The sequence below is a fragment of the Ostrinia furnacalis genome, unplaced genomic scaffold, assembly GCF_004193835.3.
Source record: "Ostrinia furnacalis isolate ACB-3 unplaced genomic scaffold, ASM419383v2 OfSCF2274, whole genome shotgun sequence".
In the NCBI taxonomy this organism is placed as follows: domain Eukaryota; kingdom Metazoa; phylum Arthropoda; class Insecta; order Lepidoptera; family Crambidae; genus Ostrinia; species Ostrinia furnacalis.
The window spans coordinates 620,532-635,253 of record NW_021132513.1 but is presented as its reverse complement, the minus strand read 5'-3'; the positions used below and the strand labels follow the sequence as shown (position 1 = coordinate 635,253).

Here is a 14,722-nt window from a genome sequence, read left to right as displayed (position 1 = left end):
ATGAAGTTTAATTAAAAGCGACGGCAGAAGCGCAACAGGGATCCCGGCCGTCTCGTTTCTTGGTAAGCTCCGCGCGTGAGAAAAGATCTCACAGTTTCTTTCACTTGTCGCAACACAGCAGTTGACTAATGGCGGCCGAAGCGCCGACGAAACCCCGTGAGAATATTCAGCAACCGCATACAATAACGCCAGTTAAAATTCAACGAAATCTTTGCGAACAAGAACGCCACAATTAATGCAGGCGAGGACGGTTCTTGATTTCTCTTGATTGTTTTGTTTCAATTTACAAGTAAAGAAACATTTTTCCACAATTTAGCGTTTCAAATGACCTGGTTCCAAACTAATCTGATTCTGGTATTACTAAAAGAAAGGCAGAAGATGTACAAGGAAAAAATAAAAATACATTCACGGAAATTGCATCAACAATAGGTGAAAGGGTTGCAGAACAGACAGTAGCACCACCATAAACGTATCAAGATGTACGTTTATTGAATTTATTGATGGAACAAACTCTCGCATAGGGGTGAAGTGGAAGTGGCGTCACCGCGAAAGGAGGGCGTGTCGATTTAATTTCCGCCGACCGCCGTCCGAGCCCTGATGGATTACTCCACGATGCACCCGTTACAGCAATCTAACAGTTCTAATGTCATTTACAATTAAACCAATGGAATGTTGTATGAGTAGATATTGCACTAATTAATAAAGTTCATACATTCCTTCCCTTTTACAGTAAATGGCCCAATCTTGAGTATGAATTTTGATTTGCATTAGAAGTTTGTATATAATCTATTATCAAAATGGTGAATGACACCTATAACAAGGGGACTAGAAGAAAAGGTAGGATTTTAGACTTCTACAAAAAATGACGAAAGTTGTTCAGATTTCTACGAATTCTGTTAGCAAAAAATCTGTTAATTGTTTCGTTTGTTGCAATCTTGCAATTATTTTGTTCGTTCATAGTCTAATGATTGAATGACAGGTATCGGTATTCAATTATAAACGGGGTTATTAAAGATTTGAAAAATAGTAAAACCGCTTTAAGGCTGTAATTATTCTTTTCCATTAGGATTCAAGTACCTATATTCATTTGATTGATTGATAAACCATGATGACAGAAAAATACTAAGTTATAGTCATTACGTCCAATCGTTTATCGATCATGGTAATGTCTTCGAGATGGGATGAGATGAAGAAGGAGTGTTTCATTCAGAGGGGCGTGTCAATTTGATATCCGCCGGTGGCCTCCATGATGGATGACGGCTTTATTAGCCCGGCCGGCTTTACGACCAATAACACTTCAAAAATTCCACCGAAAGGATTTCACATAACTTTCCTGTACACAGTAATGTGTTTTTAAGAGAATGAATTAAAATATATCCCCCAAATGTCATAGCTAAAATTAACAGTACCAATGGGCAGAAGATAAGATCAATTCTAATGGGACTTATGCATTTCTGTTCGCGATAATTGACACGGAGCAAGAATGGACTCCAGGTAGAGCTTGCTTGGCGCCTTTTTAAATGGCCTATTGTGTAGGGACGGCGCCTAAAATCGGTCAGTTTTTATTTGCATCGCGAACAAAAACTATACATCTGCCCAATTTAGATTTGACCAAGAATATGATTCTTGATTCCGATAATTGTGGTAAACGACATGAAATTTATTACAATGCCGTGTAGGTAGAACTATGGTTAAAATTTGTGGATTACCCAAATGGTTCAAATCAGCAATGATGATAGTGTGACTTCCAATTGTGACTGCTATTACCATAGTAATTGTGCCAGAATAAGTGTGCTGGTTTTCGAAAACGACTTGGTGGCGTACTACACCTACTCCGTTCGCTTTACGTGGGCACCCACCTACAAAACCAACCCACTGTCATATTTGTCGTTCAATACATCCTACCTACGTGTCACCTCACCTAAACGGCCTAGCCTTCGAAATTAAAGAAAAAAATAGCTTTGGTCGCTTACCGAGTACGTTAAACCGTATCTGCTGACGTCGGCTTTCCCAAAGGCTGAATATCCTCAACCACAGTGACCTGGGTGTCACTGCAGCAGTTATAGGTATCACCGGTTTAAAACAGGTGATAAATGCACACTTTAGTGTCAATTGTCAAACTTTACACAGTCAAACTAGCACGAATTCAAATTTCGAAACGTCAAAATTTGAAACAGAAACATGCGCTCGAGTGTTAGCGCGTTGGACAACGGCGCGACTGAGCGTGAGCGGCGAAAAGAAGGCGGCACGCGCCGGTGGGGACTTCATTCACAAAACCGAGTGGCGGGGCAGAGCGGCGCGGGGGCCGTGGGCTCGGTTCATTCATGCAGGCTCCGAGCTGCTGCTGGACTGTCTTCGTTCCTGCGCCCGCGTCACGCCAAAACGAATCACTAAAAAATAACTTGCAAACTTTACGTGGCAATCCATACTCATTAAAATGCAAAGAGTGGCAGACCCTGTTTCCTGTCGTTAACGTGCTACCAACTTAATGCTGCCACAGCAAATCCAGTTTCTTGCGAAATGCATTAATAGAAAATTTATGTAGATAAATCATCATTCAATACCTACATGAACATTGATATCCACCACGATATTTTATTGGGAATATCCCTAAGAAAAATTTAAGCGTCTGCAAATTGGTCAATAAACGTTTTTGGCAAATCTTTATTGGGAGGACGTGATCCAATTAAAGGATTGCCTAATAACGTCAGTAGGTGGTGTGTTGGTGTTGCAAATAATAACGTCACCATTCAAACGCATATAGCGACCGTGTCCAATTGCGGTTTGGAAAGATGCAGTTGATGTACAGTATGACGCCGCGAAAGCAAGCAAATTACAAGAACCGGTGCTGGCGAATGCTCTCGTGTGGGTAACTTCGGTGCTCCAACCGCTTATGTAACCGTGCACACAGCACGTGCCCTGCTTACCTCACGGTATTGCAATATGGGGACCTTTTTTGTTGCACCGCTGAAGGCGACAAGTTTGCACAATGAGCAACAACAATAACCACGGGTTTCCCTCGCTCAACAACCAGTTGCGAAAATGCAATCATTGAGCATTTATTAAGGCCTGATAATATAGCCGGTGATTTGGCGAGTTAACTAGTAATACTGTAAGTAATTAGCTGTGTATTTCTAGCAGGCGGTGTAGAACTGGTTAGGTGGGCGTAATTAAAAGCGCATGTAGGCGAAGATTGCACTTTCCTCGCAACTTTACACCATCTTTAAGAGTACCTACTCGTAAATCAAATACGATTTACTTTACAATTATTAGAATGTGCAACAAAAGCAAATTGAGAGAAAATTAACAATTTGCTCAGGTGCTTTTAAAATTAGTTCCGTGGTTCCGTCATAACACTTCCACTCATGTGTTATGATGATGAACGAAAAAATTTCAAACCTGCAGATTGTTGTTGTTACATAACTACACGAGGAAGAAATGTCAAATAATCATTACTACGTTGCGTAATTCCTATTGATAACGACATTTGTGATAGCCATTATTTGTTTTGGTATATTACCCATTAGGTATGTTTGTTGCATTCGCGCATGTTTCTAAAACAAAACGATTAATTCAACAGTGCATAAATCATAACCGATAACATTTTGCAACAATGAAATAACGCAAAGAAGTCTAAATTAGAAAGACAGAACCCAACAAGCAACTCAATTGGGTAACTGTATTTCATAAACATTTGATACCGTTTGCCGCAAGCTCGTATTTTTTAGATTCGAGTTTCTAAAAGGCATGGAGTTAAGTTTCTATCCTGGGCCTGAACATGCTTCCTCTCGGTTGTCAATTAATGCAATAAGTGGTTCAACCACCGGTACCGCGGCGTGCGGTACAGTTATAATGCGTCAGGCTAGATAGGGCAGCGACGTAAGAACTAGGGTTACGAAGTGAAAGGCTTGAGATACTCGTATCTTCCTGAATCCGCTATTGCGGTATTTTATTTTAAACGTTAATAATAGTACTGTACACTAACTAATAGCTTAGTCAACGTTTAGTCTAAACCAGTGGGCCTAGAGATACGAAATATCAATTGGGACTTTGGGAACTCTACACGCGTCTTATTAAGTTGTTTTCTATCTTCCCGAAAGTTTTTTAAACTGTGTTTGAAATCTTTTTAAATGAGAAACGGTCTTATACAAAAAAATTGGTTGTTGTTTGAAGAAAATGCCGTGTATTTTTTTAGTTAGGGTTTGGGATGCATTATTTTTAATACGGAAATGAATAATGTTCAACATACCTGCGAGACATAGTGCGATGTAATCCCTTGCAGTCGCCGATCCCTCAGGCAGGCTCCACTCGACGGTGAACACCGTCTCATCCACCGTCCACGAGATCGTCGCCTTACTGCTCTCATTGTCTTCGTACACAGTATCTTTCTCATCTATCCCACTGTTTATACTTTCTTTGTTTACAGTATTTATGGCACTTTCTGGTTGGTCGGCGTTGGCACTTGGTTCTTCGCGGTCAGTAGTAGTTAATTCAACACTCTCGTTAACTGTCACATCACAGCTCTCATCGTTCGGTACATCGTCATCATTTTTAACACTTTCGGCGCAGTCAGGACCATTGTCTTCTGACATGGCTGTCTAAGTTCTTAACACATCGTGACTAAACGCCAGTTCTGGGTAAAGTTTAAATTAGTAGTTAATTTTAGAGCGCCTACAGGTTGTTCCGCGGCAACTTTTCGAGTTCGTAAACATATAAGTGCGGGATAAGTTAAGAGCGTTTACGCCGTTTGGCGCAAAAACAGTACTATTTCAACTCGTTACAATCATTAACCAGTAATACTACAAATATGTTATAGGCATAAATAGTCAGGCAATTTTGTCGTTTAAATAGTTAATTGAGAAAATATTGCGATTAGTTTAGTATTTAAGAATTCTATCAAGATAAGTCCACACAGGTTTTGTAAATTTCCACCTTAGCGTCAGTTTACAAGCTGAAATTTATATTAAAATACTGTGAAAACGATTTAACAAACATTTATATTCTATAGCATAGATCCTTGGGAAAATAGTTATCTGAGAAAAATTTTAGATTTAAGCATTTTACAATAAGAAATCACATATGAAAAGAACATGAAATACCCAAAAATCAAAGTGATTTTTTCACCAATATTCTTCCTTTATTTAACATAATAATAGCTTAATATAATAAAACAACATCTTTTTTAAAATATTTACTTTGAAACGATATTTAATTCATTGTTATTGTTTTGCTATAAACATTTGAAAACTATTAAAAAACGCCGCGCGCGAATCATTTCCAATGATGCCCCTTGAAACGCCGCGCTTCGCGTAAACGCTCTTAAGCGTAAGGGAGAACTGTCTCCAAGCGGTCGTTTGGAGGGGGTTGTGTAAGAGACTGGCGCGGGGCGGGGGCACCAGCCGCCGCGACGCCAGCCCGACAGGCGCCGAGCGTCTGGCCCGACCTACCCACTACCGCCTGTCTGTAATCATGTTCTTGTTATGCACTCTGCTTGTAATTAGGCTCATATGTGGAAATCGACAAGAAGGGACAGATTTGAGCTTATTTCTTGGGGAATATAACTGTGTTGAAGTAGGTAAAAGGTAAAATGGAATTGAAGAGATTGATGATCAACCCAAAGCCTATTTTCAAAATTTTATTCATCTGTTATTATTTATTTATTCAGCTGTTTAGCTGAACCAACTCATAGAGCTATTAAAAACAAGTAATGTCTAATTTAGGATATATAGATTGTGAGGATCTTTGTCTTCATATTTTAAAGGGAAACATTGAATTCTAGCTTAATTTCCATTAAAATTAAAACATTGCTAATTTAATAGCAAGAAAAAGAGCATCAAGCTCTTCTTACTCAGCATTACAGTTACAGCTGTGACCTTTAAAGATAGATAAATAAATAGCCTTGGACATTTTGACAATTATTTTTCTCTATACCAATTTAAAGGGTGCAGTAGGTAAGCACTGAAATAAATAGTTAAGAATTATTTTGATAATAGAATTAGGTTAATGAAAAAATTTAAAGGTAAAGGAAGAGAATGGGACCCTCAAATATATCAAACAAAGGCTTGACAGTGCCTACCTCGAAGATGTTACTTAATTCGGGTAATCAGTTTTATAATAGTACCAATACTGAAAATCATTTATTATAACCCATAGTCGCTAGCAAGCAAATGATCACTTATTCAACTTGAGTCAAAAGTTTCGAGTGATTAAATGAAACTTATATCATTTTTTTTAATCACTTGAAACTTTTCTAAGAGTATGTTTCAGTAAATTCCTAAAAGGACCATCTACAAAATTGTTTTCATTTTTCCAATCTTTCAGTTACTGTTTTCTACTTTCAATGCTCTTGAAATAACTCAATAAAGATAAATTTATAAGAGATCAGAGTAAATTCAAAAACCAACTTTAATGTAATACAGTTTTTCTTAATTTTCATGAAGTTTTTTAGTTAAATGTAATTCTAATAAGCGAACACAGAATGGAAGTAAAGTTGAGCTGGTGGGTGATAGCCGATAGGAATGTATCAATATTAGTTTTTTTTTATTAATTTACTTGTATATTTTATTAGAAAATACAACTTTAAAGAATAATATGTAACTTTAAATAAAAATGAATTATGTTTCTTTTTTAAGTGTATAATCTAAATTAAAAATATAACTGCCCTATTGATTTTTAAAAAGATTTAGGCCTATAAAAAATCTACATGAAAATTAGAAATTATACACCACCTTAATTCGCTTACGATGAAATAAAAGAAAAATTAAATCATTTTGTGAGTCGCAAAAGATGAAAAGCATTTTTTACGTCCCACAACTAAACGATACAACAAATTGTGATAATCGAGCATAGAAAGTAGTTACAACCGAAAATACTTACAAACTGTGAGTTGAGGTATATTTTCGTTCAAAATAATAATTCTTAAGACTTTTTCTGTTCATAGCAAGGAAGATGATCACAGATATCCATATCTGTGAAGATGATCGATAAATCTCAAGTTATAACACGATAGCTTGCAGTTGCACATTGCACCACTACGTTGGAAGTTGTCCATTGCACAATAACATAATTATAGCATTTATTTCTCCCGGTGTAATTCAGAAAAAGTCAATAAAAGTTATTTCACTTGCCAAGGAAACACTCAAAAGCTAAAAAATCTTCAATGCAGACAAATTACGAAAACCGCAGAGTTTGACATTGATGACATTGGCAAGTTTTGTTCGTTCAAAAGTTTCAGTCCAACATTTTAAACCAAAAGTGATGCTTAAGATGCTTTGTAGATTTTTACAATTTGTAAAAAGCTTACATAAAAACCATTTCTTCTCACTTTTTATCATTATTATATCTTAGGCATCTTAGCCATCCTGCTGCTGGACAAAAACATTTATTGGAAAGAAGATTTATAAAATCGAAAACTAGATTTCAGAACGACCATCCATCTGACACTTTAATTTTTTAAAATATCTGCAATGGCTCTGGGGTTAGGTATTTTATCTCAAATTGTTTCCGTAAACTGGCAACAAGTTAAACTTATTTCCCTTTGGTTTTTGGGTGATTTACGTAAATTAAGTAAAGGTTTATGGAATTCAGACGATCAACACAAGCAAGCAAAGATTTGTATTTTTTTTTGTATCTTACGTACAACTTATTTGAGCGTTAAATTCAAATATTATATCAGTGTGAGTTTATAGCAACGCAAAGCAACGATAATTTGGAATTTCTGGCTGATAACCACTGTAGATAAAATAACTGCCTATCCAGGCTATGAACAAATGCGAAACAAAAAAAACTGTCAGTGATGACATTGACAGTTTTGAATTTTTAAATTGAAGAATGGACGTCGTCCTCTAATCCATATCTGTGACGTCGTCGGTTTACTTACAAAACTTAAAAACTTTTGAGTTGTTTGATTAATTAAAATTCCACCATTAAATCTGTGTTTTCATGCCCAGACTACAGAGCAAATAACAAACCCAAACTGAATGTGTAAAAATTACATACTTGGAGACGAGTAAAAAAGAACAATGACTTCAGTTGCTCCATCAGACACAGAATCTAATGTTAGTGGATTTATACGGTACAGTGAAAAAGACATAAAACATTTGTACACTTCAGTGATAGAGGTATGTTTTATTATCAGTATAGTAGCTATATTGTTTATATCAAGTTACACCTGGGTTTATAAAAATACTTTTTACTTTACAGAACATGGAAATGATCAATCAAGATATACTGGAAGTTGAGAAAAACCTAAAGCACTTGGTGAAGCAGTCGGGGCCTTTAGAAAGTCAGCTGGCTGCTCTTCTTCGAACACTGCCAAAACCAAATATTAGTTTACAAATGGATACCGATGATGATGAATGATTATTAAGTAGAATATAAGGAAATTTAATGTGTCTATAATACTTTTTATCATAAGTTGATGTCAGAACAAAAATTAAATAAAGACATTAATTTTAATTTATTAATTTATTTAAAAAACTAATGTACCTACCACAGAACATAGAGGTTCCTACCACTTATGTACTACCTACTTTTCACTTCAGTAGAAATTATTGGTATCCTACCTAGGTGTTGCTTGAAAATGTTGGGAAGACCTTTGGAATTTTACAAATTAATAATGTACACACCTCATCTTACACACTACCTATTCATTGCCTAGTTATAATAATTTTACCATTTGTCAAGTAGAAAACTGTATAGTTTTACCCAGCTGCGCCAGAAGGAGGGTTATGTTTTTATACCGGTTATTTTATAGGGGGTCGTGCATGCAGTGCAGATTGATGAATAGTCTCTGCATTGTGTTGCGACAGAGCAATACTGGCCAGCGACGCGGGACATAAAGGGGCGCCGTATACATTTATTTTTAAATTCAATTTACTACTGAAATAATAATATCTGATCAGGATGGGAATTTTCAGAAAATGCGGATCATATTCAAAAGCTACACGAGGCTATTAACTTCCAACCTGAAACCAACATCGTCGTCAATAAAAGCAATAAAACATTGGTGGAAATCGCTTTAAAAAGTAAGGCTACAAAGTGTCGTAAAGGTAGATATAGACCTATAGTTCTGACTTTCGGTACCCCTACCGAAAGCCACCCCGGAAGATGGACCCCAGTGCACCTTGGAGGAGGGGTCCACAGTGATAAATTATAATATTATAATCCCACTCTGCTTCTAGGCCATTTTGAATAAGTATTTATTCACTGAAAATTAACAAATTAGCGATCCAGATGTAATGCAATTTTGTAAACTGTCACAATGCGTTAAACGAAAACGGTTATTTTTCACATTGAGTTATAATGTACTACGTAGTAATATTACTTCAATGATTTTTCAAAATATTTACAATTACGGTTGTTACTTGATTTTAATAAGTTTTATAAGTTTATTTAGGATAATGGCAACGATTTCTACTAGGGCGAAGTCTCCTACGCGAGCAGAAGCTATAGCTAGAGCTTTAAAACCTGGCCCAGTGTTTAATACTGGTGTACTTTTAGGCAAGTTTTCCTGATGAATTAAAGTAGGTACCTACATTATTTAGTTTGATTTAGGGGACGTATCCTCGTTAATACTTGTTCACGAACTCTAGACCACCAATTTCGTAGTGAACGGTAGTAACCACTGAGCCAAACTTTGCAGGCAACTGGGTCGAAGATCGCATAGAATGTCCCAAAGCCGGCACCTTGTATTTTCCACCCAAAGAGCAAATCAATTACGAAAAAATGAAACCGGAATCTCGACAGCCAGATTTCAGAATAAATAAATTGACCAGTTTACAGGTGTGTTCATCTTCCTTTCACGTATTTCTTCCTTCTCCCTCCCTATCCGTAGTAGCATACCGAGGAAAACTTCTTCTACTTAATTCAGTCAAATCTACTTAGTAGCTTTAAAACCCATAATAAAATTCAGCACACGACTGTAGTGCGGGGCTTTTCTGTGAGGAGGAAATCAAGCCTAAAAGCCTAGGCGCAGACCATCGATTTTTCGTCGGCCGATAGTTTAGTCGGGCAGTTAATCAGTAAGGGCATGTATGGAACTGCGCACATTACACCGATTCTTCTTACAATTTAAAATCGGGCACAACTATCGGCCAACTAAAAAACTGGTCTGCGCCTAGTCTAAGGGTTATGACACCATGTTCAGGGTAACGTGCACTCCATCATTCGGCACGACAGCCACGACTACTGCGGCAACTTCGCCACGACCAACGACCTCGTGTACAACCACCTGCCGAAGCCACTGTGCGGACCCAATCAGCGCCATTACAAGAGAAGCGCGCATCAGTTCTACCCACAGCCGGACCTCATGAAGTGTTTTGTATGTTGTTTTCTAACACCGTTTTAGCAAAAATTTAAGATAAATTTAAAGTAAACCCAGTTATGTAGAATCGACATGTCCCAATGATGAAGTCCATGGTATCTCTTAACCTATGCTGCGTTTACACTGCGCGGAAATTCACTCGAACTATCTCATCACAAATTGGTCTATACCACAAGGTAGCGTTTTAGGATGTATCCTCTTTTTAGCATACATTAATGACCTCCCAAAAATCTGTAACTCATTGTGCCTACTATTTGCCGACGACATCTCGCTTTTGTTTAAAGTCCCCAACAATGATACGGTACATACTGAGTAAATAAATTAGCCAAGTCAAGTCAAAAAAAAAACAGTGGAGTGGGGATGAATTTATGAATGAATTTCATCCCCACTCCTCTGTTTTTTTGACTTGACTCGGCTAATTTCCGCATAGTGTAAAAGCAGCTAATGATCACGATCAGCTTTTTCTTCCACCAACTATATTTATTTCTAGGGTAATGTAACTGAGTGGGGGTTGAGGAAATATAAACAATATGAATGGGCATGCACTGATGTCTCCGATTACGCGTCGACCCTGTACGACGACACGTACGTGCCGCCTTTGCCCCACCAATACCTTCAGAGATGCGAAAGAAAAGCACGAAATTCGTAAGTACATGATATTTTGGGTGTCTTTAGAAGGAAGTATAATAAGACGACATANGACAACATGTTACAGCTTTACATATATTTTATTTGCAGGAGCTTCACAAAAAGTTTCCGATTTAAAATGACAAAATCAAAACAATGATAACATCAAGAATCATTTTCTTCACTTTTTGCAAAAATTACTAGTCTTTACAATATCACATTTTGTTCGAGAAGAGGACAGTGACGTCCATATAAAAATTGTAACAATACAATAATTCTTAATGCTTTCATATAGCCATCACCTGGCACCAACACGAGATCAGCAAATAGTCTTAACGCTAAGTTTAGTCTCAAACATTACAACTAATAACCACTTACACAACTATGTGATAATAACTTAACAAGATTTTTCCTTAATAATAACGTTGGCAGTTCATTGGAACCTATAGAAAAATATATCAAAGAATAAAGGCAAAAAATTATGAGTCAAAGAAAGTTAGAAACACAACCGACTAGCTGCAGACTGCATTATCGAGAAGTAAAGGAATTGGCTTGAGGCAGTTTGATGAGGCCGAGCCCCGCCGGAGCTTTGAACCCGTTGCTTTGTACATAACTCTGTTGGGAGAAAACGGCTTGACTGGGCCCGCTGTGTTGAGCGAATCGCGGCTGCGGTATGTGGACGTGGCCATTGTACTGCATCTGCGGGAAGACCGGCGAGCTGATGCGCGCGAAGTTCTGAGGGGTCTGGTAGTTGCTGAAACTGGGCGCGGTGCAGCCGCGGAAGCCGTCCACGACCATCGGCTCGCCGCACACCGACTCCTCGCGCGACGGCGGCTGCGAGAACGCGTTGCGCTGGTTCATGCTCGACGCCTGCGACTCGAACCCTGAGCTCTGGCTGGAGGAACGACTGCCGTCTAAATTGAACACCGTTCTCTCGCCTTCGGAGCCCCAGTAGCCGCCCGCGACCCAAGACGTGTTGAGGCCCAGTTTGCTCGGAGAAATGAGCGGCCTGGACCGATTTATCGGATTCGGAGCGACGAAACACGGAGTGGCTGTAAACTTTCTGAGAGAAAATATAGAATTGTTGCTCATAGCTTTTTTTGGACTACCTATGCACAAGGAACTTATGCTTTCATCTAATTCGGAGTCTGAGTCGTCTTTTGCTAGCTTCTGGTACTTGTTAAACGAAGGCTTAATGAATACATTTTCAGAAACAGAACTTGGACTTTTGGAAGTTAATGAATTAACGCAAAATGTGGAATTCAGTTTAGGTTTTGACCAAAGACTGTCAGAGCGCGGCGTGAATGACCGACCGTTCATTAAACTGCTGTTTACTGGGTTCAGAGTCTCATTAGAGGATTCAGAAAGGTTATGAAGTCCAAACTTATTGAGGGAAACGTCATCATCAGTGTCTAAAGATATCGTATCTTCTTCGTCCACTATTGAAGTCTTATTGCCATTCACTAGGTTTTTCATTTTCTTTGGTGTCACTAGAGCTCTTGTAAATCTGCTTTTACTTGTTTTACTCTTCATGTTTCTGTATACAAATAAGACTGCTAGAGCACTAGTCAACTGAAACAAAATAGAAAAAATTATAGGCATATCTACTTAGGCTTAATTTGAAACTGACTTAGCAATTAAAAGTACATAGTATACCTTACCTTTATAACACTCATTACTACTGGATCTATGTCAACTGGGGGCTGGGCTATAGTCGATATAACAAATACTGACCACAGTAAGTCAATTATGATTGTATATTTCAAGTTATTAATATTCCATACATGTCCAATTATTTGTATTAGACACACAAAACCTCCCAGCATTTTCTGAGTCATTGTAAATATACTTTCTAAATCTTTGCCAATAAATATTTTTGGCATCACTTCAGTCAGAGATATGCTATTTATGTTACACAAGTAATTTTCAAGAGATGGGAATGTCATTATGGCTTTCATTTTGAGTATAGCTATGATTCTTTCCAGCAGACCTACTACAATGTCTTTTACATTATTCATGGTACTGGATAAACTGTTGTTTTTTAGTACATTTTTGTAGCATTCAACAGATACAATCATTATCAGTATTCCGGCAGTCAACATGGAGGTATTATTGATAATGGATTTCAGGATTTGGCTTCTTTTCTCCATCTTCTGGCCTTTCTTATCTGGTGTTCTGGCTTCAAGAAATTTGTATCCTAAGAGCGTCTCTTTTTCTTTATGCAGTTTCATTTGAAGTACCCTTTTGCAGGGGCTGCATAATCTATAAGCTTTCTCCAGTTGTACCCTGAAAACATACAATGTTAATTTTTACACAGGTGGAACTGGAAGGTTTCACAATAATTATCACAATAGAAACTCTAAATGTTGAAAAGTAATTACCATTTAGCTAAGTAGGTTGTTTACATCAAGTTTATCATTAGAATTGCTAATTACACGTTTTAAAATTTGCTAGTGAAGAAAATTCTGTTATCATTTAGTAGTAACCGAGATTAAAACGGGCATTTGATAATGAGTTGTGTAAATACCAGCCAGTGCTTGCGTAACACATTACTGCTAATTTTTTTGAAGGTATTTGTAACAATATTCAGTTTCCACTGAATATTGTTACAAATACCTTAAACAGTGTTAATACCGTGTTTTCATAAATTTTAAAGGCATTAGAAGAATGACAAGTTTTTTTGAAGCAATTCACAGAATTGGGGGCAATTGATTGATGAGTTGGCCTATTTGGACCAATCAAATTTGGATAGCTATAAAATGGAGTACTCACTTGTAAGATTCAATCTCTTCATCAAAGTTCCTTTCATTCATGGGGACAAAGTTGGCCAGTTGTGCCACCTTCAACTGCTGGTTTATGTTACACATCTGGCACAAGCCATTCTTTGGGGGAGTCTTCTGGAACACTTTCGGTGTCTGTAGAGATTGTTCTGTGGGTATCACCGGTTTGTTGTAGTCACCATCCTGAAATGTTATGTTTAGAAAAATATTAATATGAATAAAATTACCATAGGTTAGACAGATAAGACATTTCTATCATTTTAGATAAAAATGCCCTCACATTTATTTAATATTAAATGCAATAGGTATTTAAAACAAAATGTTTTTTTATTAAAAAATAAAACGTAAATTGTTGAAACAAAAAATAATTTTCATTGGGTTGATAATACAATAATGATATTAATATTATTTGCTAAGAAAACAGCACCAACATAATCTAGTAGAAAAAAAGTACCACTCTCACCTTGGTGAAGCCATTGTACTGATCACATTTTGGACAAGTCCAGCTGTTGCGATTTGGTAATTTCGTCCAAAAGTTACTATTACAAAACCAACAGTTCACACGCCAAGGCAACGTCGACCTAAAATTAAGGAAATATTAGCACAACTCGGGCGGGAAAGCTGATAAGATAACCTTACTTCACAGCTGCACTTACCTAAGCTTGAAAACTAATTTGATGACTAATATGCTACACAGTATAGTAGTTATTGACAAAAGCACTGTTTCCATTTTATAAATATGTTTTAATTTTGGATACATCTCAGTTCTTTTACACTTACAAATTCATATTTAGTACCTAACCTAAAAGCACGCCCACACAAGCCGAGAATTTCGCGTACATGTCAAAAAAATGCCTCCCGATCACCTGCCGAAGCTTCAGGTTTTGTGTCAAAAGAAAAGTAACAGCCAATCAGCGTTAATCATCTTAAAATTACAGTAACGCTATTGGCCAAAATATTTTGAATACTCTCAATTTTTTTTTTTAAATTA

The 14,722-nt window shown here is 37.2% G+C and overlaps 3 protein-coding genes across 3 annotated transcripts in view; 1 reads left to right on the top strand and 2 right to left on the bottom strand.

The window, feature by feature from the left end:
* Positions 1-7,176, bottom strand: part of Hecw (Hecw ubiquitin protein ligase) — a 109,055-nt gene extending 101,879 nt beyond the window's left edge. Inside the window, exons 1-2 of the mRNA XM_028307511.1 lie at positions 6,877-7,176; positions 4,250-4,633 (exon numbers count right to left, since the gene is read on the bottom strand). Of these exons, the coding sequence (XP_028163312.1) occupies positions 4,250-4,592 (343 nt within the window). The 5' untranslated portion in view covers positions 4,593-4,633; positions 6,877-7,176. The remainder of the gene's footprint in view (positions 1-4,249; positions 4,634-6,876) is intronic.
* Positions 7,177-9,371: 2,195 nt separating this feature from the next.
* On the top strand, positions 9,372-10,973 carry LOC114354927 (uncharacterized). Its single transcript, XM_028307528.1, has 4 exons — positions 9,372-9,501; positions 9,644-9,783; positions 10,148-10,321; positions 10,815-10,973. Exons 1-4 carry the CDS (start codon positions 9,402-9,404, stop codon positions 10,971-10,973), a joined length of 573 nt encoding a protein of 190 aa, XP_028163329.1. The 5' UTR covers positions 9,372-9,401.
* Positions 10,974-11,039: 66 nt separating this feature from the next.
* Positions 11,040-14,648, bottom strand: LOC114354917 (uncharacterized). Its single transcript, XM_028307516.1, has 5 exons — positions 14,388-14,648; positions 14,195-14,312; positions 13,724-13,914; positions 12,613-13,237; positions 11,040-12,523 (listed from the first exon to the last, which is right to left on the bottom strand). Exons 1-5 carry the CDS (start codon positions 14,489-14,491, stop codon positions 11,480-11,482), a joined length of 2,082 nt encoding a protein of 693 aa, XP_028163317.1. The 5' UTR covers positions 14,492-14,648; the 3' UTR covers positions 11,040-11,479.
* Positions 14,649-14,722: the final 74 nt, after the last annotated feature.